At 43.1% G+C, this 27,679-nt stretch overlaps 2 protein-coding genes across 9 annotated transcripts in view; one reads left to right on the forward strand and one right to left on the reverse strand.

Annotated features, from left to right (window-relative positions):
- Nucleotides 1–14,390, forward strand: part of SHC3 (SHC adaptor protein 3) — a 62,973-nt gene extending 48,583 nt beyond the window's left edge. The window contains 6 exon segments of the mRNA XM_030005231.2: nucleotides 805–889; nucleotides 891–959; nucleotides 1,949–2,045; nucleotides 2,968–3,162; nucleotides 5,386–5,681; nucleotides 8,264–14,390. Of these exon segments, the coding sequence (XP_029861091.1) occupies nucleotides 805–889; nucleotides 891–959; nucleotides 1,949–2,045; nucleotides 2,968–3,162; nucleotides 5,386–5,681; nucleotides 8,264–8,392 (871 nt within the window). The 3' untranslated portion in view covers nucleotides 8,393–14,390.
- A 1,434-nt stretch (nucleotides 14,391–15,824) lies between these two features.
- On the reverse strand, nucleotides 15,825–26,180 carry S1PR3 (sphingosine-1-phosphate receptor 3). 8 transcript variants are annotated; one of them, XM_030005511.2, is made up of 3 exons: nucleotides 24,571–25,226; nucleotides 22,656–22,793; nucleotides 15,825–20,461 (listed from the first exon to the last, which is right to left on the reverse strand). In XM_030005511.2, the coding sequence occupies exon 3, from the start codon at nucleotides 20,278–20,280 to the stop codon at nucleotides 19,138–19,140; it is 1,143 nt and encodes a 380-aa protein (XP_029861371.1). In that variant the 5' UTR covers nucleotides 20,281–20,461; nucleotides 22,656–22,793; nucleotides 24,571–25,226; the 3' UTR covers nucleotides 15,825–19,137. The 8 variants fall into 8 exon arrangements, with proteins under 8 accessions (XP_029861371.1, XP_029861373.1, XP_029861365.1 ...); XM_030005513.2 differs by lacking the exons at nucleotides 22,656–22,793; nucleotides 24,571–25,226 and adding an exon at nucleotides 26,157–26,180; XM_030005505.1 differs by lacking the exons at nucleotides 22,656–22,793; nucleotides 24,571–25,226 and adding an exon at nucleotides 26,034–26,113.
- Between the last annotated feature and the right edge of the window lie 1,499 nt (nucleotides 26,181–27,679).

Genomic DNA, 27,679 nt, shown 5'->3' on the forward strand with positions numbered 1-27,679 from the left:
AGCTAGAGTTGCTGGGCTTCCAAAATGACTGGTGATGTTTCACTATTTCTGATATTAGCCAGGGTGAAGTTTTCAGGAATGTGATGTATTGTACACAGGCTTTGACTGCATTGTTCTCTGGAGGATACAAAATCTGTCTGCTTGTATATGTTTAAAAGGCTGGGATATAGCATTCTGTTTTCTTTGTTGAGCTGTGTTTTTAACATGGATTGCTATATGCATGCTAACATTAGTATAAATCCCAGTGACCTGGTACCCCATGTAATCTCTTATATCAGAGTAAAATGAGTGTATGGTGAATACAAAATGCTACTATCCTAATCTGTAAGCATTCTGTACTCACTTCAGACTAGTGGAAATGACTGTTAAATGTAGACTGAAAGCACAGATCCAGTCTCTTGACTTTGTGAAGTTCTTCCAGATTTATAACGGTGATAGAGCAGCCATAATTAAAGACAAAGTTCTGGAGCTCAGTCAATCAATCAAGTAATAATATTAGAAATACTACTGTAAGGTTAAATAAAATTGTTTGTTAATGCAGTTTATAATGGTCTTTAAAGCTAAGTTAAAACATCCTGTACTCAGCATAAAGAATTTCATCCACGGCAAAGCAGGTTTAGATTAGTTTGTCTAAACAGAGAAGCTCTGCTGCATGATCCATCATTGCTTGCTGACTTATAATGGTAGCTGAATTGTCAAAATAATATGCAATAGTGATCCCCTGACAGGCAGTCTTAACGTGCTGGAAGTATCTGTAAGTGCTTTGCAAGCAAGGGGGAAAATAAAGCACTTGCTTTCTTATAGGACGCAGAGTTTTGATGAGCCATGGATGGAGGAAGATAATGAGGCAACAGAACATCCCTATTACAACAACATCCCAAATAAAATGCCCCCCCCCCGGCGGCTTCATGGATGCCAGGCTCAAAGCAAGACTTCCCACTGCTGCGGATACAGCTCAGGTCAGTGCAATTGCATCCCTGCCCTCCTGCTGATGGATCCAAAATTTTTACAAAATGTGTATTTTAAGATGGATACATCAGGACCATTTATAGCTCACAGCTCTTCGTGTGTGGCCAGTTTCCTTTTGAATGGGCATTGAAGATCTAGGGGGCAACAAATTAGGCAGGTTCAGAACAAACAGAAGGAGGTGAGTTCCTCATGGTGTTAAAAGATTACGCAGGTTCAAGGAAGAGAAATCCACTGAGGTTTACTATGGTTGTAGAAACCATGTCTGTTTCAGGGAGTATCAAATAGTGCACACTAACTGGGAAAGATTTGGTGCAGAATAATTTAAACAGTCTAGTGCAGTCATTGCTAACAGTTCATTATGTTAATAACTCAGCGGTGATCTGTATTCAGCCAGGTTCCTAGGCAGGTTCGCCACCTCACGTTGAACTGAGGTCAGCTTGGATATTTCTACCAGCATTGCTGTCAGCTGTTTGACTCCAGTATCAACGTAGCTACCTAAGAGGAGTTTTCAGATCCAGCACAACTTTGCTTAAATCCAGAGGGGCCTTGTCTGTAGACAACATCCTCCCTTCGGTACCTGAGTGCGTCCCCTGGTACCAATGTGAGTCTTTCAGCTCCTGCTTTGGAGGATGCTGGGGGTGTCTTCTTGTCCCAGGTGTGTTTCTGTGGAATGGTCTTCCCAGGCGTGCTTTGTCAGACTTGCTATGTGAAGACAAATGTACTACAGGAGATGATGCATCATTTGGGGTTGCGGGCGTTAATGAAAGCAGGAAGCAGGGAAGTTTACGTGAAGGTCACCGGTAATATCTTACTCCTACACAAATGCATTTGTGAGACATATATTCTGACACCATGATGAATCGGAAATGAAGAGTGGGAGTACACAGAATACAGCCAAGGAAATTGTCAGAACCACTCATAATGTATCTGAGCATTTTAAAGGTAATTGAAAATTTCTCTGCACATGTGTCCATTCTAGTCTGCAGCAGGAGTGGGAGGAGAGCAAACCTATTACCAGAGTCGTCACTTAGGAGACAAATTCAGTGAAGACTGGCATCATTGGCCTGTTAAGCAAGGTGAGTTTTGCTAGTTTTAGCTGTAATACTGCAGGAGGTCTTGGGTGGGCAAAGCACATGAAAGTCTGATGCCTCAAAGTCTTAAGGCAATGAACTGCACTTTGTTGCTAGATTCCCTTTGTCTGAATTTTAGTGTTGATATCAGTGGAAAGCATTTGGTAATTACCTCTGAATAAATTATTAAATGCACACCTTCACAGAATCTTATCTTTTGCAGAGCAGTTCAGAAATAGAGTTGCCTCAAACATTCAGCTCTCGAGCTTGCCATGTCTTAAAATTCCATTGTATTTAAAGACAGGCTGCATGGTCTGTTCTGAAAATCTGACCCACTAGGTTATGCAAGATGGAGTTTCCAAAGGAAGAGTCTAAAGTCAGAAGTTTTTTTAAAATGTGGAGCAATGCATTTGTTTGCACATGATCTCTGCTCCATGAATAACAAATAATGCATAATATTCTTTTTGTTGTTGTCTATTAATTTTAAGCAAATGACATAAAAATATGTGTGCAATTTCACCCATCCACCTTTACGTGACAGCTTTATTGTGTTTCTGGGGACACTTTCTTTTCAAATGCTAGAATATGTTATCTCTTGTTAATCTGCACAGATTTGAGGATTTTATTCCATTTCCTCCTCCCATGACTCCCCAGCTGAATGTTATTTTTTGAAACTGGCAGTCTTTATTTACAAAAGTTTCCTTTCTTCCTGAATAAATAACACCCCTGCCCCAGCCCTCATTGGAACACAGTTCTGAATCCCTTCTTAAAAAAATTTTTCCACTAGATCCTGCATTTATTGACTTTACATCTCCCATTCCAGGGAATTTTAAACCTGTGGTGATGGGGTGTCATGTTATTTGGTCATTATAACAACACTGTTCTGTCAAATACAAAAAAAGAAGAAAAAAAGTCTTGAATTTTCTAGGATCTCTGGATATTTGTAGTATGCCGGAAGGGAACTCACAAGTAACCCCAACAACAGAGATGCCAACGTATGTAAACACCCAGCATATAAACATAGAAGCTCTATTGGCACTTCAGGCAGATGCTGAAAGTACCTTCAGTGGAACAGCAGATGATACCAAAGAGAGCAGCCCAGGAAAGGATCTGTTTGACATGAGTGAGTTCCCTTCCTATTCACTCCCTTTCTAACAAGCGACCCAATATGTTTATGTATATGCATTAGTTCTGTATAAAAATAATTTTAAAATTCTCAAAATTTTAGTATTCCTGGTGGAATTATGGTGAATTTTAGAATTCATGGTGGTTTCGTACTGGACTGAGTTAAAATAAGGGTGGCCGAAGATTTGAATCTAGTTTGTATTATATCTGAGTTAAGGTGAATTGCAGTCTATGTTACCCTTAGCATCACAGGCAACTAGGTCAGAAGGAAAATAAATGAGGAGGCTTGTCACGCAGGAAAGTGAAGGAGTGAATGGCTGGAGAATTAGCTCCAACCTGTCCTGTGAATATGTTACCAGGAATTCAATGCATACTACAAAAACTGTGCAACAAGGAAGCTGGGAAGGAAATCAAAAGGCTGAGTTATCCTTTGCTCTGGATAGGCCTACTGTCCTATCTAGCTATCTGCTTCAACTTTGAAGTCAGCTTTTCTAAAATCAGAATCATGGCCATAGCTGTAAAACAATGGTTGTAATTTGATGTTGTTGCTACCAATACACGTTTTGAGCCTTGAAGAGATACTTAACAGGAAATATGGGGAAAGCAGTTTGATGCACGGAAAGTTTTCTTAGTTTTTCTACTCTTCCTACCTTCAATCAATTGCTGACACATGATTTATTTAATTCAGTTCACATAATTAAAAGGCAGTGAGACAAAGCAGTTGGTGCCTATATGTTATTTGTAAAATAACATATCTACATTTCTGTTATCTCAGTATACATAAAACTGTCTTCCTGGCATGTTTTGCTGAGATATGGCTCTATTTCCACAGCTTAGGGAGACTTTGTATTGAAAGAAAGGGGGAGGGAAGAAAATTGAGAGAGTATCTATCTGTGAGTATAGATTTGAAATGAGAAAAGTCTGCTGTCTGAAATCAGGGATGTTAACCTTGATTTTTAACATGCCATGCCTTTAAAACATGCACGTGTTTAATTCTATTTTATATGCATTCTTTTCCTAAAAATAGATTTCTCATCTTTCAGCCTTCATTAAACTTTATTAACCATTGGATCATCGCGGAAAAGTAGTATTAGAAAACGTGTCAACTAGCCCTAAGTTAGTGGTTTGTTGAGCTAAACATGTGTTGGGCTTAGTGCAGACTGCAATGTAGTGAATGCATATATAAGCTGGTTTTAAGAATTAGCTGAGGTATCAATAAGCTGTGATGGCACAGTATTTACCCTATTTCTCTGAGCTAAATTAATCCTGTGGCCCCATGCAAACATGGCTGTGTACTCCTCGCATCTGAGCAGTCTATTTAGAGCTGGTGTATTGCTTCACAGTACTGCTCTGCAGATGTCCTTTTGTAAGTTTAGTGGGCACAGAACAGTATCTCTTTTTAATATGCACTAGTTGGCCAGATGAAGGTCTTCCAAAGGAAAATAGCTTCCGATAGGTCAGTACAGCATTTAATGAAGCATGCACTGACCTATTTACTATTTCTGTAAGACTGTTGGGATCTGTAATGACACATCTTTCTATTCCACTCTACAGAAAGTAACACTGAGTTCAGGATTTAGCTGAGGTTTAAAAGATTCTTCCCTGAGGCTGATTTCAGCTCAGTAAATCACGTTAAAGGTGTTAGCCTGTGCCTGTGTTGCAAAGTCCTCTTCCTAGGTGGAGGCTAGTGGTAGGTTGAGTGGTAAGGGCAACTGATCCCTTCTAGACATACCCTTGGGCTAGGGACTCAGTAATGGATAATTTTAAAATTAATATATTGTTTGAAGAGAGACCAGATATGAGTATAATGACATTGGGTACCCATATTATGCAATTTATTTGAAATTAAACTGTCTGACGTACCTGGCAAGACAAAAGGAGACCTCTGCCCAGTACCAGGGCATATAAATGAAACTGTTGACAATAGCCATTACTGAAATAAAATTAGTCCCTTTCAAAAGCTCCTGCCAAGGTTTGTTCTGATTTTTGTCAGCATCTTTCTCTGCATAACATACATTTTTAACATATTACACTCCTCAGTCTTAATATAATCCATAAATCAGTAGGCCTAGCAGTATATCTTCCCTCAGTTTTATCATAAAGACAAAGGGAAGTGGCTATAACACAGAATAAATCCAGTTAAAAATGACTGAAATATCACCATTTTGTAATATGATTTACCTCTGAATGATCTTGCCCTTCTTTCTATTTCCATAACCAGAACCATTTGAAGATGCCCTCAAGAACCAAACGTCGGAGGCTGCACTGAGAAAATCCACCTCCATGGGAGGCACCAGTCCTCTTTTATCCAGAGCAGCTGACCAGACTGAAGCTGAACAGCTGAGTACAGAGCCGTGGTATCAAGGAGAAATGAGCAGGAAAGAAGCAGAACAGCTGTTAAAGAAATGTGGAGACTTCCTCGTGAGGAAGAGTACCACGAATCCCGGCTCCTATGTGCTGACAGGCATGCACAACGGCCAAGCCAAGCATCTTCTTTTGGTGGACCCAGAAGGAACTGTAAGTGCTGACTCCTCAGTAATACAGGAGGTTTCTGACTCTACATATTTTCTGTAAATGTGTTTAACCTTGTTTACAGCTTATTCACAACTGATCGTAAGTACAGCCCCATATCTCTAATATGCCATCACATCTCTAATTCTCTCCCTGATGCCCAGCAGAAGGCCCACGGCATGATTTCTGTACATTGCAGGGAGCCTTAAGGACCTGATTCCCTCCCAGCAAGGTCAAGGTTTGGCCACGGCAGTACAGTCTTAGTCAAAAGTGCAGCTAAGCCACTTCTTTAGCCTTCCTGCTGAGAAGCTGCTGGTGGCTGTGCAAATTTGGTCAGCCTGCATGCCAGCAATTTCCACATGACGTCTGTCAGCCAGGGTACGGACCAGGCCCTCCGTGTTTTCCTGCATGTAAGCCCAGGAGAGAACTGAGGTAAACCTGCTCCATCTCTTTGCTGCCCAGGGACTCCCTTAGCCAACAAAGGGACGCTCCCAGCAGCAGGTTGGAGAGGGCAAGGGAACTTCAGTTTTCTGCAGCTGTCCTCTTGTGCTTCTGGGGAGGCTTAGTCTCATCTGAGAGAATGAAAGCATTGCCACATGTTTTATTCCTGGCTCCTGGTAACTGAGAGTGGGCAACTCCTTCTCCTCTGTAAAAGACAACTTTAGATGACAAGCCCCAAAGTAAATTGAGAAATGCCTGTAAAGTTTTCCTGTTGGCATCTTTTTCAGCTGAGGAACCTGTGGCAGAATTATGCCAGTCCTGCAGAGGTTGTAACACTGCGGTGAGAAATGCCTGTGGTACTTGTTATAATCACATTTGCCACATGAGGCCAGTCAAAGAATGGTTTTGCACTTTTTAGGTGCCAACTGCCTTGTCCTGGGCTAAACTTTTGCCAGCAGTTTTGTGACTCCTGCAGCAGGGCCCCCTAATTCTCCCTTCAACGTAAACCCACAAATTGCTGTTACAGGCTACTGCAAGAAAAACAATGCTGTGTGACGTGGCGAGTGCACAGATGCTATGTCCCGTTGGGAACTCTGCTGCTTTGCTGACTGGCATAGAGTACTCGGGCCCTGTGAGGACTCCTGGGACATTTTCCTCCTGCAAAGGATGGAGCCCCCCCCCCCAATCTTTTCTGCACTGCCTCTAAGTGCAGCACAAATTTGCTGACCTCCTTGTGTAGAGACCTGCTTGTTCTCTGCACCTATCCCCTCCCTCAGCTTACTTGTGATGTGCCATCATGGCCCAAATGGCTCTGAAACTCCTTGCTCAGGAGGCACCGCTTGAGAACAACAGCTTTTCTGCGGCTGTATTTAAGTTAGCTGTGCTGTCTATATGATTTGTGGGACTCTGACACAGCTCCAGAGCAGCCCTATTTGCTACTTGTCAGAGCAGAGAATTGTCAATAAAATGCCAATGCATGGCCAGCCGAAGCAGCGCGCCAGTGGCTTGCATTTCTTCCACGTGGCCTTGGCGTGATTATTTGTAAAAAACGATTCACACAAAGCCTGCCTGAAAATTAATTTCACACACAAATTTCCCAGGGACACGTTACAGCTCTTAAGAGTGTGTTTTCAGAGCAGAGTTAACTGTCCAATTCCTTCTGCTCTCATCCAGCTGACAAAAAAAAAAAAAAAAAAAAAAAGATCTCTAGTTCAGGCAAGGGATGCTTAAAATGGAGGACTGCAGGATTTTTGCTGGATTTAGAACTAGGGCTTGAACTCTGGTGATGACAGAGCATATTGCTTAGGGTGAGAAAATCTCACAGAGTTGAATGGACTGAAAATGTGTTAATCTAAATATAGATAAGGAAAGTTACCGCTGTTTTAAAGATATCTTTTCATTTTGAAAATACAGATTTGAATAATTACAGAAAGTGATGTTTCAAAGCAGTATGTTTCAGAAATCAGGAGAGCATGCTGGATTTCTTCAGTGATACAGCTACATGTGGAGTGAGCAGATAGCATAATTCGCCATCAAAGTTGTTTGTTTCTTTTTTTACCCTGTGACATCCTGTGCTAAGTTTCTAGCATTTTTGCCAAAACTTAATGATGAAGACTGAAATATTTCAAATGAGGTGCCCACCACAGCATAAGCTGACTTTGGAAAGTTTTAACAAAAGTTGTTCTCACTTTCTGAGAAAAGGTCAAGGAAAATAGATGACACTTCAGAGCAGTGCTCACAGGCTTTTTCTTGAGGCCGTGTAGAGCCATCCCAATACAAAGCTTTACACCAGCATGACATTCACTGAAGAGGACCTCTGCTCTGCCAAGAAGACAATTTGATCTAAAAATCTGACTTACAGTGAAACACAACGTTGTACAGAAAGTTTTCAATCAGACCTATTCAGAAAGTAATAGTAGTAGACTGGCCCATAGGCAAATTACCTGTTTTGGTAGAATAGAGGGAGTAAGAGACAAAACAGAAGCAAAACTCCAGAAATGCCTAATTTCCACTGATTTCGATGGGAGAAGGATCAGTCTCTAAAACATGATTAATTGTGTTATTCTATTCTTAGAGAATTTTAGTGCAAAGTTAAGGGAAAAAGTATTTTTCTCTTTAATCTATCTTCTTGCATCCTTTTTTTGAAGGTTCGTACAAAAGATCGTGTCTTTGACAGCATAAGTCATCTCATCAATCATCATCTCGAGAATAATTTGCCAATAGTTTCTTCTGGAAGTGAACTCTGCCTGCAGCAGCCTGCTGAGAGGAAACACTGACTCCAGATAACTATTTTAGTTTTTGTAATTTGCAAGCTATAACTGGTAGAGATTGCAGATCTGAAAAAACATGTACATTATAAAAAAATGCATATTCACATATATTTCACCAGTATGTTTTCTTTAGGTTTAAGAAGCCCCATTTCACATGGTACACTTGAAAATTCTCAATGCTTTATGTAGACATGAAGTCACAGCAGAAGGCTTTCTTAAAAAGTAATTTCAATAAAATTGTTCAGATTCTCTAATGTGAATATTGATAGTGTATATATACACATTATATATAAATACAGTATATATTTATATTTTTCAAGTCGGTCTGTTGACAGTATAGAACTATCTTCTGTGCCATGTGTTTTTACCAGAAGAAAAATGCTAATTGTGATTGTCCAGATAAAAATAGAATTCAGCAGTCTCAATTTCTTGAGAAAATGAATATTGGGAATCTTATTTCTGATTTTACCTAAGAAGCACAACTATGGGGATTAAAGGTGGATTATGCAGGTTAACTATGGAAGGAGTCTGAATTCAGCTATTAGTATTCCAACTCGGAAATTTAGCATAAAATGGTTTTTAAGAGTGTTATTCAGTGTCACTGATATCAAAAACATTTTCTCTTTCTGATGTCAAGTTTGAATTCTTATATGATGCTACTCAAAACATTTGTATCTTGCTTTAACAATGATTTGGTGTGATCTCTCTGTGTACAAGGTGTGTGTATTTGATTTTTCTAATGATAATATAATAATATTCTGTAACTTTAATTTATTAATTTGAGTGCTAAGGTTGTTTATAAGTAGTTCTCTGCTTATGGTGAAGATCTAGGTGTCCTTGACTACCAGTCTCCAATGAGATGTTACATAACGGTTAGGCAAGTTCAAATAACTTGTGTTTAATAGGTTTAATGCAAGATGTACGTGGTTGTTCAATGACATATCTGAAAAAACTTTTCTTCTGATAAACAGTGAAAATTATCATGACTCTGTTGTCAGTTCTGCAAATGATGCCATTTGCATTTACCTACCAAAGCATAACTTCACTTTGGCCTTCAGCAAGTGATAGGTATTGCAAACATACTGCTTTTCTCTAAATATCAGGTTGAAAAATACACATACACTAAAGATGCCTTTCTGGCAGAAATGTCCTTGGCTTTTGATACTGGGAAATGTTTTAATGAAGGTTTGTACTATTCAAATGCAAGCACTATATGAAGTTATTTTCCTATTTTATGAGGCTTATCAAGAGCCAGATTCAATAGACACAGTTTCTGTAAAGGCAAAGTTTGTGCCAGAATCAGGTTTTAGCCTTCAGCATTCCAAGGTCTTCTCTAGCACCAGTATCTCAAATCAAACCTTCAGACTTGATTCATAAAGGCCAAGACTCAGCAGGATAAGTCTAGGTTAAGCACCTCCCTACACTGAAATAGTCAATACTTAAATCTACTTAAAATTAGATTTGGTTTTAAGAAGTTGCTAAGCTTAAAAATTTGTCAAACTACAACCAGACTGACTGAAGTATTCCCATAGAATACATTCAGGTAGGATCATGATATTAAAATTCTGAAATAATTTTCTTGTACCTTCTGCTTTGAAATATGGTGAAATTGCAACTTGGGAAGTTTGGTTTCGGTTGATCCCAAGAATGAAAATGATTGAGGCACCTAAGACTAAACATACGATATGTGCAATAAAACCACACTTGATTCTGTAATCAAGACATTCAGAAGCCAAACTAAGACATTAGTGAACCAAATGCTTGTGATTAATTTTATTGCAGATAGATAGTTATTAGTTGATATTTCTAGGTCTGGGTGGGAGCTGAGAGCAAAGGAAAGAAATTAAACGCTGCATTGCAACCCTAATTAGTATGGCACTGAGGTTAGCGGAATTCTTAAAATTTGGGTTGTCCTTTTACCAGGTTGGAAATTGCAAAGGAATGTGAGGAGATCTTATACCCCAAAGCAGTATCCATCAAAATGACTTTATTTAAGAGCATCCATGTCTCTCCATATTCCAGTTCGAAGTATCTCAGTTGCCACCTTTTTTGTCATATGTAACACTTGTCATTCCATGCTCCCTATAGCCATGTCTTGGAAAGTTTTAAGTGTGCTATCTCTAAGTCTAAGAGAAGGCCTCTTTTGTACTTTGAATGTTGTATATCATTTCAGTAAGAGCCAGGTGCCTAACTCCCTTAGATGTGTCAAAAATCCCACCTGCTGCCTATGTCTGTTTTAGATTAAATACCTGCTAAATACCCTGTCAGTGTATGCCTGGAAAAATGTGACAACGTACAGATGTATGAATGAAGGCACTAAACATACACTGAAATAAGCATCTAAAATGTTTTACCATTGTCCTAGCTGTAACTTTAATAACTTAGCAGTGGCTTAGCTGCATGTTTTGGAATTTAAAGCAGGTGGCAAGGAGACACAGAATGAAACAGCTTGACAGAAATATTAAATTCCCCAGACTACATTTCACAAACTCTGCCTCCAGAAAAATGTGGCTATTTTAAGCTGCTCTATCAGCACAGCCAATTTGCCCAGCTCAGCACACCCATTGATGATGCAGAGGTTACACATCCCTTGATCAGATGCAGTTTGGTCCTAGGTAGTGGTAGCACCTTTGGGCTGTGGCAGTGCCCTGCTGCTGCAATGGGCCAGCAGATCCTGTCTGGCCAGGTGTGATGATCCAGAGGCTTTTCTAAGTCACTGGGAACCAAATGATCTCAAAGCTGTCCAGGAAGGAAGGGCATGTGGGCCAATCAGTGCTCCTTTTGTGGATCCTGCCATTGCTTTTTGTCACTGTCACTCTGGTAGATTTGGCTTTCCCCTATATAAAAATGGCATAAAAACTGTATAGCCATTTGGATAGCAGTTCCAGACCTGTTGCTGTCAGAGTCAAAGACCATTTTACACTGAGGTCAACAAGAACTAACTGAACCTGCTAGAGAGGCAGGGCTCATTTCTGTGAGGAGCCAACACTGCCAGCAATTTAAGACATGTAGAAGTCATGAGATAGATAGGCTCAAATGCTGTGCGATTGGCTGAAAACCAGACAGCTGACAGCATAATAATTTGAGCCTTTTAATGTTTGCTGTTGGTTTTGAGTCCACTCACCTTTTCTTTTTATTCTCTTTTATGCAATCCCAAGGGCTAGACACTTGCTGGTGATAATTCAGTACCATGACTTCAAGAACTGGGATTTTACTGAAAGAACAAATTTGCTAGACTCAATAGAAATCACTGAGATTAGACATACTATGGTTTCCTTTGATATTTTCCCAGGGGATAGCTGAGAAGTCAGAACTGGAGCTCTAAATATCCTGCAAGGCTGTCTACGCTGCTTTTGAGTCCTATCAGATTATCAGTTTTGATTCCAGTTGTGTTGCAACTATGTGAACTATGGACAATGAACATGCATTTGATTCCTTTAAACAAAAAACTTTCAGAAGTGAACCAAATGTTCCTGATTCATTTCATTGCAGATCTAGAGTAATTATTAGGATAATAAAATTATCTATAAAAAGCAGTGATAGACTGGACATTGAAGTACAGTCATGTTCCCAAACTTTCAGTTATTTCAGGTGCTTCAGAAGCAATGAAACCTCAAAGGTAGAAAATGTGATTTGAAAACTGAATTACCTTCTGACTTCAGTGGGAGTTTGCTCAGAGTGAGGACTCCCACGTTCCCTTCCCTAGTGCAAGAAGAGGTTGTTCAAACTGGCCACGCCTGGGTGGAGACCATAGGAGGAGATGCAATTTCCATGGCTTGCTGCTTGCCTTCCTGCCCCGGGCTTTGCACACACAGTGAGGACAGAAGGTTACACAGTAGCTTCCCTCCACTTTACATCCTACAGGGTTCACAATGGGAGCTACCACTGGCTCTGCCAGAAACGTCTCTGACACACATGGTCAGTAAATGCTTGAACAAAAGACATAGTCCTGGGACCAGGATTCGCCTGCAAAATGTGCACTGTCACCAGAAGAAAATGTTTACTAACAGTCTGGCAAATGTCACGTGCCAGCACTAAATTTTCCATATCCTGGATTCATTCTTTTTCTCTTCTATGGAATAATATGCTCACATTTCTTATCATCATGGTCCCCAGGCATCATGTTGTGCAGTAAGATGAGGAGAATTTAAAAAAATTTATACCACAGTGCGATTGCTTCTGGCACATCAAGTGCCAGATGCCAGCTACAATGTATTCATAATAGAATTGATGCATATTTAGATATTCGCAAGTAGCAAATGCTCCATTTGAAAACTAGCAGAGTTTTGCAGCCTCCAGGAAATTTGCAGCTCTAAAGCGGAAATTTGGAACTTGTGAATGTTCTGACAAAAGGTTACAAATCCTGCTTCCAGGCTTTTGTTCTTAGCATCCAATGTCTATCTGATGTAAGTGGTAGAACCAAGGATTTATATTAAGTAAACCATATTTGCATAAACAAAGTCTAAGCTGAAGTAACAGACACATTTCCCTTTTTATGTCTCAGACATTTAAAAAACATGTCTGCATAAAATCCAAATTCAGATTTACCTTAGTGTACTGTCAAAAATATGTTGATTTGCTAGGTCTTTTTGCCTGAACCTAGGGTTGCGCTCTCCACAAATCTATGCTTTCTCAAAGCTGTCAGGATATGGGCAAATTCCCACTAAAAGCTCTGTGCTCAGCTGTACTTACTCTACTCACCGGCACACAGTGTCTGCGGACCTTGCTCACAGCTGCATTGGATGCAGCTGGAATGAGGGCAGGCCCGAGGAAAAGATAACACGGACGTACAATTGGCCTGCAGTTCACCAGAGGCTTGGACAGGGTGTGAAAAGCTGTCTTGGGAGAGAAAACCCCAGGGATAAGAAATGTGAAGCCTGGAAACATCAGCCAATAGGCTTATAAGCCACTGATGAAAATAGAGAGCTATTGCCAAATTTTAAACATGTTAATTGGTTGATAGAGTTAAAGCGGAACCTCTGGGGAGGGGAACTGCAAAATACTTAGGCAATGCCTACTGCTCATCTCTTTTTGAGACATTTATGTTCATAAGCCCTGATCTGTTCCTCTGCATACTCCAACATAGGCATCTTGTATGGCTTCCATTGAGGAAAAACAGGGCTTTTTTTGTCTCAGTAGAGGGGGTAAGATTTCAGAGCTATACATTTCTAGCAAAAGCACCATATAAAGAGTGTTTAAACCTCGTTTGACAACAGAACAAGCCATGGAAACCAAAGGAAGAAGGAAGCTAAAGCTGGGTGACTCGTTCAGCTACGCCACTTTGTGGAAGACAGCACAGATGACTCAGAAAAGGAAGGTAGCCTCAGATTTTGAAATTAAGATGCAGATTTACATTTTATGTAGCTATTGTGAAGGTCAAATAACATACAGGTCAAATGACAGCCTTTTCCAGCAGTCCTCCTTTTTCTTCCATGAGGCAAACCCCACCAAACACACCCAGGCATATATTCATTCAAAATCAGTGAAATTTTTTATTAAGTGAAGAATGTAAAGATTATAATTGGTATATATTTGTGTCTTTTGTGGCTGGACTGGTGTGATTAACTGCTTCTCAGTGAAGTCCTGCAGAGTTAAACCTCAATCCAGGTTTCTTCTTTTGAGGTAATTGTTTTTCTTTGCACTGTGTGGGCAGCAACAACATAACAAAAAAGTGCATATTTTGCTGTAAAAGGGAGTTTGACTGTACATCTGTTACTTATTAATATTTATCACTTTTAGAAACACTTTTAACTGAGAATTGCAGGAAAAATAATGTATGTGGAAATATTGTGATCATTTATTTTCCCAACCACTTTCGTGAATCTCAAGTTTTTGCCTGTCCGCTGATTGTGGTATTCTGGTTATAGAGGCACATTTTGTCTCTGAGGAAGTCCTTGAGCAACAGAATTTGGAATATAAGTGTCATGCAACTGTTTTCTGACTATTCAGTTTGTATATGATTAACCAAAGTAATAAAATAATGAGCACTACTATTGGATCGAAATGCATGTAAAGTGGGCTTGAGTCTGTCCTCCTATGCCCAGGTTCCCCAATGGCCTACTTTTTTTTTTTTTTTTTTTTAATTTACCTGGAGGGATGCCCATTCTGTAGCAGAAGAAATGAAATTCTTCAAGGTTTACCTGGATATTGAATATTAGTTAGTCAATGAGCTAGTCATCTCAGTAGAAACAGGGATGAAAAATGTCAGAGGACCAAATGGCACATGAGGAGTTTGACCTCAGTTACACTAACTTTACATCAGAGGAGCTCCATTTACTTTGACAGAGGCAACACTGATGTCCACGGGTTCATTTTTGACAAATACCATTTTCACGATGCAAGTAATTGCTCGTACAGGCCCTCTTTCTGGGCCAGATGATGCCCTCTCCTGAAAAGGTAGCTTTCCTGCTCGGCACACTGAATAGGTGAGGGTAGCCCACTCCATGGTCTTTCTGTGGAGAGTGACTGCAAGGACAAGGCCCACGCAAGAGCAGCTATTCAGTGTACTGTGGAGAAGAGAAAGGCTCCATGCCAGAAGGAAGCTTAGCTGGGCTGATATTCCCCAAACCCTCTTCCTCCACCGCCCGAGCGTCTCCTTGCAAAGGCCCTTCCCTCTTGTCCACTTGACGAAAAGTTGAGCCTGGGGATGCCCTGGGCAGTTACATTGCTCTTGGGGAGAAGAAATGCAGCCCTGAAGGCAGCATGGGCACCAGGATGCCTCCACACGGTTCCTCCAGCCCACTTCAGCTGCCAGGAGGCTTCAGGGCTGCGGCAAGCCTCACGGCTCGGTGGTGGCCAAGCAGAAACCTGTGATCACTGCTGCCGTGCCGGCCCCCGCGCCCCCCCCCCCCCCCCCCCCGAGTTTTGCCATGAGAAGGGAGTGTCGGCAGGCCTTGGGATGGCCACGGGGTCCACAGCTCCCAGCAAAGCCAAGGGGCCGAGCTGTGCCCTTGGTTGGTAGATTAAATGGCACCACCCGGGGCAGACGCCAGCCCACCTCCGCTCAGCAAGGGCAGAGCAGCCGCTCTCAGGACCCCGGCTTTTCTGGCACCCGGCACTTCATGCACCGGCGTGTTTTCCATTGCCTTGCTAGAGCAGGTGGAAACAACAAACCTTGTAGGCAGCACAACACCCTAATTACAGTCGCTCCTCATAAAATGTGCCTTTGGAAGGGAGCAGCCGTGCGCGGTGCTGCTGGAGCAGACAGCCCTCCAAGCAGGCGAGCCAAGGGACCGAGTCTGCTCGCAGGGAAGCACGGGCGAAGCCTGCCCCCGACTCCGGGGATGGTGGAGGCAGAGCCCACCACCTTTGGCTGCACAGCGTTCGTTCCCACAGGTACTGCTTTCAGGCATGACACCCAAAGTTTAAGTGCGTGTTTTCCATAGAAGGCCAAAACCTTTTTTACAATTCTTTGAAAAAATGACTGCTACACAACAACTTTGGTTCAAAGGTTTGAGGTTTAATTAGCAGTTTTCAAAACGTTTATGGTACCTAATCAGTTGAAAATACTCTGTAAGACTGTTGGCAATAAAAGACTTTTGGAAAGCATCTTCTGAAAGCTTTTTTCCCCTCCTTAGGTCATTTGATTTGCCTTTCTTTTGTAATCCAGAACCAAAATAAATATTCCAATTAATGAAATAATATGAATGAAATGTTAGTCTCCTTTGTAGCTTTTGCTCCACGTAAAACCAACTGGGAAAGGGAGACCTGATTCAGTTTCTTGTATGCTCAAATCAGCCTAGATGATAAAATGCTTGGATTCTGGGATGTATTTTAAAGAATTTTCAGTATCTTAGGGTGAAAGAAGCTATTCTCCATCTTTTTGCAGCTTCAAGGATAGGACATCTTCCTGGTTGTTTATGGCCTACTGCTGTTAAGCCCTTCACTTGCCCTACTTGAAAATTTTGCTCTGAAATCTTCCAGAATCTGTGCTTTACCTAATACATCCCAGTGGGATGTACCCACTGAAGACTGTATCCACAATAGTTTTTCTTCTCTTCAGTCATAAGTACTTTGCAAATTATATTATCAGTGTTATATGTGAACCCATGAATCTTAGGAGCGTGCTTCAAGTACAGCAGGGTAGTGAACTAGCAAAATATCCCCACAGCTCCAAAACAAAGAGAAGGAAATCAGAGTAGAGTGAAAGGTTTTTGTAGTGACATGCAATCACATGGCCTCCAACAGTGGAGTTGCTTGCATTATGTGTACCTTGCATCAACTCTGACAGTAGCTAAGGCTAGAATCCAGATGTTAAAACTCACTTTTATGTGCATATTCTTGGACTTTGGCTATTAAAAATACTCATTTTTTTCACCTAAACAGAGAGAATCACATAACATCCTTGACATGAGAGTTGGTGTGGGGTCAGCCACAATGTTTTCTCAAACCATTGTGTTGCGAAGGCCTTTCTGCTCTACAGTAGCAAGGAATGCTGCCACGTGCCACCACTTCGTGAACTAACATTTAGAAGCACACAAATATCTTAGCTGGCAGTTTTCAAAGACACAACTTCAGGGGAGAACTTCCACACTGAAAATACAGCCAAGTAGCACTGTAAGATCTAAAAACCTAAGCAAGCCATGGCAATGCAATGTCACCAGTTCTATTTCTCGCAAAGCTACAGAGCTGCTGACCCAGCCTCTATCTGCAGTTCATATAGTTATATCACGCTTAGCTTAATTTAGCTTTTTCTTTTTCTCTAAGTGCACTGCTTTTCAACATTTTTGGTAGAAATTACTTCACACTAACTACACTCTTTCACAGTTATTTCATTCAAATACAGTTTTTCTTTGTTCTTACACTTTTCTAACACCATAAAACATTTACAAGCAGACTGTTAACTTGTAAACGATAATCACAATGCAAATCTCTACATTTTAAAGGCTTCTGCTACACACATTACACAACTTATACGCTGTACACACTTGGGAAGAGTCTAATGCTGCTGCTTTAAATGATTAAGACCAGAGTAAAGCTAAGGATGAGCTCTTTCAGGCTGCGTATTAAAAAAGCCTCAACTACTACTGATTGTGCATAAGGCAAGGTGTGATTTGAGACATTAAACACAAATTTTTGAAAGAGCCCAATAAAGTTAGATGCTTACATTCTTACTGAAAGGCAATAGGAACTAGTATCAAAATTTCCCATCAGCCTCCACTGAAGCCTCCAGCCATAAAGTACTATTGATGGAAGTACCACGGGCCACTTCCATGCGGACTGCAACTATTGATGGAAGTACCACGTGCCACTTCCATGCGGACTGGAACTATTGATGGACGTACCACGGGCCACTTCCATGCACACTTGAAATCAGATGTTTATGAAGTCTTAACTGCTCTAGGTCTCAGGGAATCCCTTTGATGCTGAACACCATCCTGTACTGAGGCTGGTAAGGCAGTAATGAACCGTAAAGTTGTTTTCATACAGGTTTCTCTGGAACAGCCTCTCAAAAAAGTAAGTCTGGGGCTCCAGGTCTTCCAAACTAAACAGGCTTTCATTCCAGATCCAAGGCAGGGTCAGGAATAAATGGAGATATGCCCTTCAGCATGATCCTGTTGTACCGCATCTTCCCTCTCGTATCTGCAAAAGTGCCTGGAGACGGTAGGAGCGTAGGGTCCCGTTGCCAGAAAATGGGATCTTGTCTCACTGGGTGAACTTCTTCCCAGGGAGAATTTCTAACACAATCCCACGCTGTGGTAGTGCCTAGAGAGAAAAGAAGGAACTCCACAGGGACCCGTTGTGGTTCATTGCTTTCTGAAATGATATATCTCTGTTTCAGAACTGAAGAATCTCAGCTTAAGTAGTGCATTCACAATGTACACAAGTTTACGTAAGTTTGACGTACATTTTTAAATACATTGGAAATAGTAAGTAAAAATATATGCATTGAAACAGTACATACACTTGATACACATGTATTGTTGGGTCACATTTTAACTACTTTAAACAGTGAACACATATAGCCTCTCTCAATGGTTATTTTACTACTCCTTGTTTAAAATAAGTTGTGAAATGCCACAGTGACAACTGTCATGTTGTCTTTCACGACACATGAGAAGTTTGAATAACAGCAGAAAAAATAAAAATACTGCATTGATATGACATGTTAAAGTTCCTGTCAGTTAAAAGCTACTACTTCATATATTTTCAAATATCCCCATTGAAACACATCTATTTGTATAATTTGTCACCTTACACTGTACACTGCAATACAATGTTTAGTATATTGTAAACTTTTACCAAACAACAACTTTGTAATAAGGAATTGTACAAATATACAGCTATTTATACCACATACATATAAGGCCATTAACATAACAGCAAGATACATATAGAGAACTATAATCACCAACATATGTAATGAGCTTTTCTCCCAGTTGGCAATAATTGGGCTCATTTTCTGTTCATCAGCAGTATGTAGTGAATGCTGAAGTTTCTAACAGGTTTTACTGATGTCTTGCTAGATCAGGCAGTGCCAAATGAAGCCTCATCATGCAATGCCATCGTGGTGCACAATGTCATTAGATGTGCATGGACTCTGTCCTGGTTGTTGGGTAGCATGAAAGGTTTTTTCTGAATCAGGTGTGTTATTGAATGAACACTCAAAGCAAATGATTGTTGATAAATAAGTCCTCAAAGTTAAATAAGTGGTTAGTGTTTTGCCCTGTGACTTAAGTGCATGAATACTTAAACCACACTTGTAGTTTAAATCTAAAAGCCACAGAAACATACTTGTCTCGAGGAGTCCTTTACTTACAGAATTTTCCGTTGTGAAATGGAGATTCATTTTTCTCAGCAATATACGAGGCAACATTCATCGGTGGGAAATCTTCCTTTGGCTTCTGGGTATTGCTGCTGCTGGATTTACTTCGACTGTGATCTGGCGTGGCCTGAATAGGCAAAGATCTGGCCACTCTGGATTTCATCAGGCAGCCACAAACAAGGCGAAAGAAAGCCCTACGCATTTCCTTACTGGCCAGAGTGTAGATGATGGGGTTCATTGCAGAATTGATGACTGCCAGAGCAATAAACCAGTTGGCTTTGTACAAGATAGAGCACTCCTTTACTCTGCAGGCCACATCAATGAGGAACAGGATGAACAGAGGAGACCAACAGGCAATGAAGACACTAACAACAATCACGACGGTCCTAAGGAGTGCCATGGACCGCTCCGAGTTATTGTGATTAGTGACATTACGACTGCTGGACTTTACCAGGATGTAGATACGAGCATAGAGGATGACAATGGCAACCAAAATGGCTATGAAGATACTAACACAGAACACAACATACTTCTTGGAGTACAGAGGCAAAATTGTTGAGCAATCTGGTAAGTTGTTTATACAGTTCCAGCCAAGGATGGGTAAGGCACCCAAGGAAATTGAAATAAGCCAGCATGTACCAATGAGAAGGAACACTCTGTACTTTTTATTCGCATCGTAAGGCCTCATTTTAATCATGGTCAGATGCCGCTCAATAGCTATTGCTAGTAAGCTGAAAGTAGAGGCTCCCAGGGCAACAAACATGCTGCCTTCCCTAATGAACCAGATTGTGGAGGACAAGCTCAGAGTTTTCTTCCCAGACATAAGAATGTTTACTTTGTAAACAATCCCAGCTAAAAGATCACAGAGAGCTAGATTGCCAATAAAAAAGTACATGCGGTTGTGAAATTTATTGTTTTTCCATATGGCAATCAACACCATCAAGTTTTCCAGGACTATGAAACTACATATGATCAGAAATGCAATAGTGGGCAGGTCTATGTTATCAGTTGCCTTCTCCCTTAAAATAAGCTTTCCTGTGTAATTGTAATGCAGTACGATCAGAGAGTCCATCTCTTCATTTCCTTGAGGGCTGACAAGAGCATCAGGTGGCATGGTAATTGCTGCCATCGTTTGTTCACCGATTCTGGACTTTTCTTCTTTACTATCACGAGAATCTAGTTCCAATAATTTTCCACAAGAGGGAGATCAAGCCACGTTTCTCCAAGCACTCCTCTGGGCAGGTGGTGTGTATCCCCAGCTCCAGCAAGCCTCGCATATTAATTTGGGAGAGTAGCTTGCAAACCAGACTCTGAAAATAAAATCAACAAATGCAACATAAATCTCACTGTCTTCTCATGTCACCCATGGCCCACGTGGGTGCTCAAGCTGCAACATAAACCCAGGAGCTGAGGGCGACGCTGACTACAATGGGGCACCAAGGTCTAGCATGGCTGCATGCTTATTGAGGTAGCTGTGGGTAAGCCATCGGTCATGCTCTGCACACGTGCATCTCTGCCGGAGAAATACAAGGGCAATGTGGAGAACTGCTCATAGCTGTTTCCCCCTACAAAATTTCCATGCTGAAAAAAACGCAGAGGAGCAGTGAAAGGACTAGAAAACAGTCCCAGCAAGCCCCAGTATACACAGCAGCCAGCTCACTCCTCAAAAAGATCTACGTGTATGTGGCGCTACCAAACCACCACCCAGCCATTGCTGCCTGAGTAGCAGCAGGGCAAACTCACTGCTTTCAAAGCTTGTCCCTGTTCCCCCTGCAGACCTAAGGTAGCAAAGACCTTGAGAAAGTTGGTGTCAAGTCTTGATGCCAATGCCTAAAATAACTTCCCACCCTTAATGGTACAAAATTATGCTATTTACATTTAAGGAGATGCTCTGAAAGCCAGTCGTCATAAAATCAATCCTACTTCCCGTTCAAATTAGTTGGATTTCTGCTACCCTTTTTTAAATAAACAGCAAGTCACATCTTTGTAAGTATTGCTTTTCTTTATGGTTCACTTTACCTTTTTTTTCCTTTGCATATGTATACAAGACATACATTTAATGTTGCTGGGTTTTTTTAAAATAAAAAATAGTTATACCAACTTTAATTGTCCTTCTCAATATACTTCTGTTTTTCTTTAAGTTATGACTTAGATTAACTGCAACACTTTCCCATGGACTTTGATAGGTTGCATTTGCGCAGCAGATCCTCCTAGCCGTCTTTTTTCCATTGCCATATAAATATTGGAAGAGATCTGCACAGCTTTGTAAAAACATCAGAAGATGTCAGAAGCACTTACTGTTTTACCAGAAATATTACAGTTTAGTTGCTGCATACTCCAATGAGAATCATTGCTCACGACCCAAACGTATGTACTGAGGATGAACAGATAGCTAATTTTTCAGCTTGGTAACCCAACCAGGATGGGGACGAGGAGAGAACTGATTCCATCTGAACCAAGTGTGTAAAGATTTAATCTTTTTCTGGGAAAGGTAAGAAAATAAAAAGTTGTACTGGATGGGAGGACACTTTCCACTCGCCCAAAATTAAATAGCTTAGTTTAAGGAACTCTTTAAGTGCTAGAGCTCCTGACCTTTACCATTTATTTACTCAAGGGTCACGAGCATTTCCCAAACACATGAAAGACACTTTCAAAGGATGGGTATTGAGGGAAGGGGGGGATGGAACTAGATGATCTTTAAGGTCCCTTCCAACCCAAACCATTCTATGATTCTATGATTCTATATACAGGTTTCTTAAGATCACAAAAACATGTGAGCCACTGCTGTTCCAGCACTCGTTTTTGCGCTCTTGAAAAGTGGGAGATGCATTTTCAAGTGCCTTCTGGAAGAGGGGAGGAGCAAACTGCATCCCAGATGAATGTAAAGGGATTTAAAGGATGACCCACACCCTATTCCTCCCCGCCGCCTTTTCCTGGGTTCCCTCCTTCAGAAAAGAAGTAATCTGACAAAAGCCTACAGTGAATTGACTTGAATTCTTTAGTACATTTGAGATGTTTTAAAATGATTTTCTGAGAAAATAATTTACTATTTACCTATTATTATTATTATTATTATTTCCCCATTCTAGTTCTTAGGTCCAAACTGCTTTGGTGAAGAGACCCACTGGGAGAGACATATTATCCAAGAAAAACAGTTACTGCTTGGTATCCTCGGTCTTTCTTACACTGAAGATGACAGCAACCACCTCATTCATTTCCCAGGAGTGGAACTGGGCCCTTGAGTTGTTGACATCTTTTCTGAAGCATGGTAACAGTTAAGGTCTTCAACAGAACAACTTCACACAGCTAAGGTTCAATCTAATTGTAATTCAGTTGCCATCTGCACACTGTTCTCACATAAACTATCACAGTCTTTCATTGTATTGGCTTATAACAAAATGCCACTGTGTCCATATGAATTGCAAGTGCTTTCCACTGTAAAATGAACAATTACATTTGACTAGAAAAGTACTTGTTAACGATGGCTCAACTAGCAATACTCACCAGACTGGCTGATGGCTGCCTGAGAGAATCATATTCATATTATTTAAGAGCACCACATGCAACAAAATAAATGTTTCTATAAGTCTTTTCCAAGCAGAGTTATCATACTGGTCTATTGAAGGACAGATACATTTCTTTCTGTGAAGAAAATTATATGCCAGACTCAGGACTTGATCAGCCACAACTCAGCACCTGTAAACTATCATGACTATACTAAAGGTAATGGTGCTATTCCAGTTCTCCTGGCTGAAGGCATGGTCAATGCACTCAATCAGCAGAAATCACACAGGGTCTCTTCCATTGTTTGTAATTACTTCTTCCCTTAAAAATTCTTACAGCAAACTTAGTATCACAAAAGTAAATCTTTGCCTCTGACTGGCTAGTGGCAAGGCAATGGAGGCTGTAACAGTATCGCTTGTCAGGACTCTCAGGGAATGAATATCACTCACAAGCTACTTCAAAGTTAATATAAATAATAATGTAATAAATTAAAATTTATTCTCTTCTGGCAGCAACATTTCCAGGTAATATCTTTCAGCCATACTACTTCTTTGTTTTCCTCTTGCTTTGTAGTCAGTAACTCAGAAAGCACATTCATTTTTTAACAGTTAGAAAAATTAAAGTTGGTGATGTATTATAACAAGACAGCAGCAGCCAGGTCCAGGATATCTGTGTCAATGCTTCCTGACAGCTCTACAGCTTACTCCTCAAAACACCTTTGTCCCAGTCACATACAGAGGACTAGCCACTAGCTGCAAAGTATGGACCTCAGCTCGAAACATTAAAAAAAAGACCTGAAGAGCCTGTCTGTGGCATGTTGTGTATTGAGCATTGCCTTGGTTACGTACCTCAATACGCTGAGCTCTTGATACCACTGGAAATCAGTTTTATTCCCTCTAAAGCAAACCGGAAGATCCCTATCACTGCACCACCAGGTACCACTAGAAAGATAAACTTATTGGCAGTGCAGGGGCAATCTGGCTATACTTCCTCACGGATGTGATGGGCAAAACAGCGCTTGCTAAATTACTCAGATAAAGGCTGCGGTACAATGTCAAGAACCACAGTCATGTGGAAGACAGTTCAGTTGCCTCCTTCAGCTATTTGGCTGACCTTTGTCCTCCCTGCTCCAAGGATGGAGGGAGCAGTTGGGGTCAGCAGCAAGCAGCATGACTTCCCCCTCCTGGGCAACCTCCCTGCCCACCGCCGTGCTTTGGGGTTTCCACAGTGGTTAGTGTGGTCTCCTGCTGAGGTGAAGGACCTAGTAGGGTCGAGCACCCTTCTAGGTTGGAGCAGGGGTTCTCTACCACGGCTTACATCCCTAGGGTCTACCAGGGTCTGTATGGTCCCTGTGCCACATGTGCCATGGAAAGGGTAATGCTGTGCAGTAGGCCGCAACCCCTCGATCTGCCCTATGGCAAGGCACACGTCCACTGCCCTCTCCAGCCCCACCACACAGTGGTACAGGCAGAGACTCGGGGCTGTACCTTCAACCAGCTCCTCACAGATAACACCCTGGCTAAGGCAGCTGGAGTCAACCTGCAATTTTCCTGTGGGAATGTGTAATTCCCAGTGCCAGGAGGCAACGAGGAACTCGTGATAATGGGGATGCCAAAGCCCTTCAGCAACCATCCCCAGTACATCGCCGCTCTCTGTTCCCAGCAGGTGCTCTGGTAAGAGTCCCACAGGGAGCTGAGGGCTTTTACCATCTCATGAGTCACTGGGTACTTTACAGCTGGAAGATTAAGAAATGTATATTTTCAAAACAGTGAGCCAAACTGCTCTCAATTTTCATGATATTCTGAAACCAAAGCAACAAGTGAGAATAAAGCACAAGTGAGAACAGGACTTAACCTTCCGCTATGTACTTTTGCCTACACAAGAACATACAATGCTATGCGTTCAGTGCACTTACTGTAATTCAGCTGGAATCATATTTCCTTGCCTTCCAGATATCCACAAACAGACTTGACCAAAGAGACCAGACGTCCCCTCAGCAGCAGCACACACTTTGCAGTTCTCCCTTCTCTTCCACACACAGCCATACACTTTGGCTACCAACGACAATTTTAAAAATGGCAAAGGGAAAGACAAGAATGCGTATCTGAAGCCAAACTTTTGTGTATTTTATTTATTTGTAAAGACTTTCCTGATGAAAAGTAAACGTGTAATTTATCAGGTACGCCCTGGTAGTGTTAAATTTAAGAGCAGAAAAGGCTTTTGAGAACAGCAGCACATTTCAATACATATTTCCACTCTGAAATTAAGCTGTGCTAGATGCAACTGAAGTTTAGACAACAAACATCTGCTGCAGAACAATGTCTTGGACAACTCAAATAAACTTTCAAAAGATTTTTTTTTTTTTTGAAGTGAATGCGCTGGCAGCTTGCAGCCTCAGAAAAGCCTTTAATAAATGGTTATTTTTCTTGGCTTCTTGGATTTTAGACATCAGTTTGTGTTTTGTAATTCCGAGTAGCCCACACGCGTCTCTCACGCAGGAGCTCCCGGCTGCTTTAATTCCTGCACGTTAAAGGAAGGCACATTTACTTCTCCCCCTCACCGGCTCCCAGCGCTCCCGACCTATATTCCCCGCTCTCCAAACTCCAGTACTCCCTTCGCAAATTCGCACTGCTGCAGCGACCTGAACTTTTGGGGGCGTCAAACTTTGGGGGCGTCTCGCCTAAGCTACCTAAGAGTAGCCCCGACGTGTCCGCGGCGTGGCCGTCCCGCACGGGAAACACGACTCCACTCACAGTCTCGGGCTTTTTCCTCAACCCGCCGCCGCTCCGCGCCTGCCGCTGCGCCTCTACGTGGCATCCCGAAGGCACCACCTGCACGGTGGCTCTCCCGCTCCCACGACACCGGCACGGCAGGCGGAGCGGCGCCGCTCCCCCCGCCCGGCCGCCCGGGGACGCCTCGCCCGTCGCTCGCCGAAGGGCGGACGGCGCGGCTGCGCCGACGGCCCCGACGGGCGGGCCGCGGGGCGGCCAGGCACCGGCAGGGCGCAGCCCGCCGCCCAGGAAAGCGGGGAGAGGGGGCAAGGGGGCAGGCGGGGTTACGGGCAGGGCCGTCCCGGAGGCAAGGCGAAGTACCTGCTGCGTCCCCGCCGCGTCCTCCCGGCGCTCCGCGGCCGCCGCATCCGACCTCGCCGGCTGCACGGCGCCGCTCGGCCCCAGGGGCTGCGCTGCGCCGGGCCGGGCGGCGCTGGGATCGCCCCTGCCCTGCCCTGCCCCGCCGCCGCCGCCGCCGCTCCCCGCGGCTCCGCGCTCCCCGCCGCCGCTGCCCGGAGCCGCCCCGCCCGGGCACCCCCGCCCGACCTCCCCTCCGGGCTCTTCTCTGCCCCCACCCCCGCCCCACGGCCGTCCCCCCGGCTCCTGCCTCCGGCACGCTGCTCCCACGCCGCCGTCGTCTCCGGACGGGCTTCGCTCCCTACTCCGGCGGTCCTTGCCGGCCCCCCGGCCCGCCCCGCTTCAGCCCGCCCCTTCGCCCCTCGCCACCCACCCACTCGAGCCCCGCGCCGGAGGGAGCAGCCCTGCGGGGCTGGCTCTCTGCCGTCAGGGCAGGGCCGCCGGTGAAGCCCCAGGCGCGATGGGCAGCCGGGGTGCGACGTGAGACGGCTGAGCCCGCTGCCGGGTATTTGTAACGTCCACGAAGCGCGAGGGGGAGGGAGGAAATTCTGGGTCGTCCTCACTCAGCTCGGGCTATTAGCCGTGCTTGAGCGAGGTCTGCCGCTCCTGCATCTGCCCCTCTATTGTACTGTGTCTAATAATGGGATCTTCGGGGAGCTTGACACGGGTGACACAGGGTGAAGCATTCAGAAACTCCGAGTGAAAATACGGCTGGTTTGACCCAGAGCTGCCAATTACAGCGTGCTCTTACTAAGGTACCTCTTGACAGAGTTATTGACTGAGTAATAGCAGCAAGTCAAGGATAGCGATAGGCACGCAGATTGCCTCGGTAATGGAAGCAGCACTTTGGAAAAGAATTTGAAACCCGGATCCTACAACCATCTAATTTAAACATACTTGTAAGATGCCTGTGGGTACAGCAAAACTTTCTGTCAGAAAGGGATATGGTGAGCTGGCAAACAGGAACACTACAACAGCCTTGCTAAGCGCAGGCAGGCGTGTTGGGTTGCCTAGTTGTCTCGCTGCAATCAGTGTTTTTCTTGGGAGCCTCCTGTCTGGAGCTGAGCATTGTCACGCTGGGACTCATGCCACGGGCTCAGCTGTCGGGTCGCCTGCGCTGCTGCTCCATAGGGAAGAAAAGTCCTGGAAGAAAGCAGAACTAGGCTTTTTATAGCCAGAAGTTTCAGCTGATGTAGCAGAACAAGCGGTGTGTTTCTGTGACTGCTTTTTATCTGCTGAAGATGAGTAATAAAACTCTTCTGGTTTAGGACCTTTGTAGGAAATAAGGACTATGTAGGGCAAAATGCTGGTAAAATTGCTTCAAAGCTGATGGACCCAATGGATACGGCCCAGCTTAGCTATGGATAGGGCTATTCTGCAGCATGTGGTGGTCCTGGCCTTATCTCCTGTCCTCCCCCGACACGTGCTGTGTGAAAGCTGCTCTCTTCTGTGGAAGGGAAAAGGAGTGGAAAACTCCTTCCATGCCACATAAAAGCACACACCACTTTTTGGCAAGGAGGAGCCCAGCCCTGTGAGTCGGCGCTCTCCCATTGCACAGAAAAGCCTTGTCCAACAGTTTCCCTGCAAACCACCCTGGGAAGCTCTGTAGTCCTCCTGACAGCTGTTTGCCACATGCCATCAAGGCCCAGTTCTTGCAGAGCAGATGTTTCAGTAAGCAGACCCTGGCCTGGCTTCGTGGCCTGCTGCCTTTCCTTGTTCTTTTCCCTATTGCCTTGTATTTCCTTTACTACCTTTTGTCTACTTGGAGAGGGGATCCAGAAGAAATAGTCATTCTGATCAGACTGTCGTAGGTGAGGGGACAAGATACTGCCACCAGAGAAATTTTTTGGCAATGGTGCCAGGAGGTGGCAAACTGTGCGCCGCTGCCTGTGATGG

The sequence above is a fragment of the Aquila chrysaetos genome, chromosome Z (assembly GCF_900496995.4).
Source record: "Aquila chrysaetos chrysaetos chromosome Z, bAquChr1.4, whole genome shotgun sequence".
NCBI lineage: Eukaryota > Metazoa > Chordata > Aves > Accipitriformes > Accipitridae > Aquila > Aquila chrysaetos.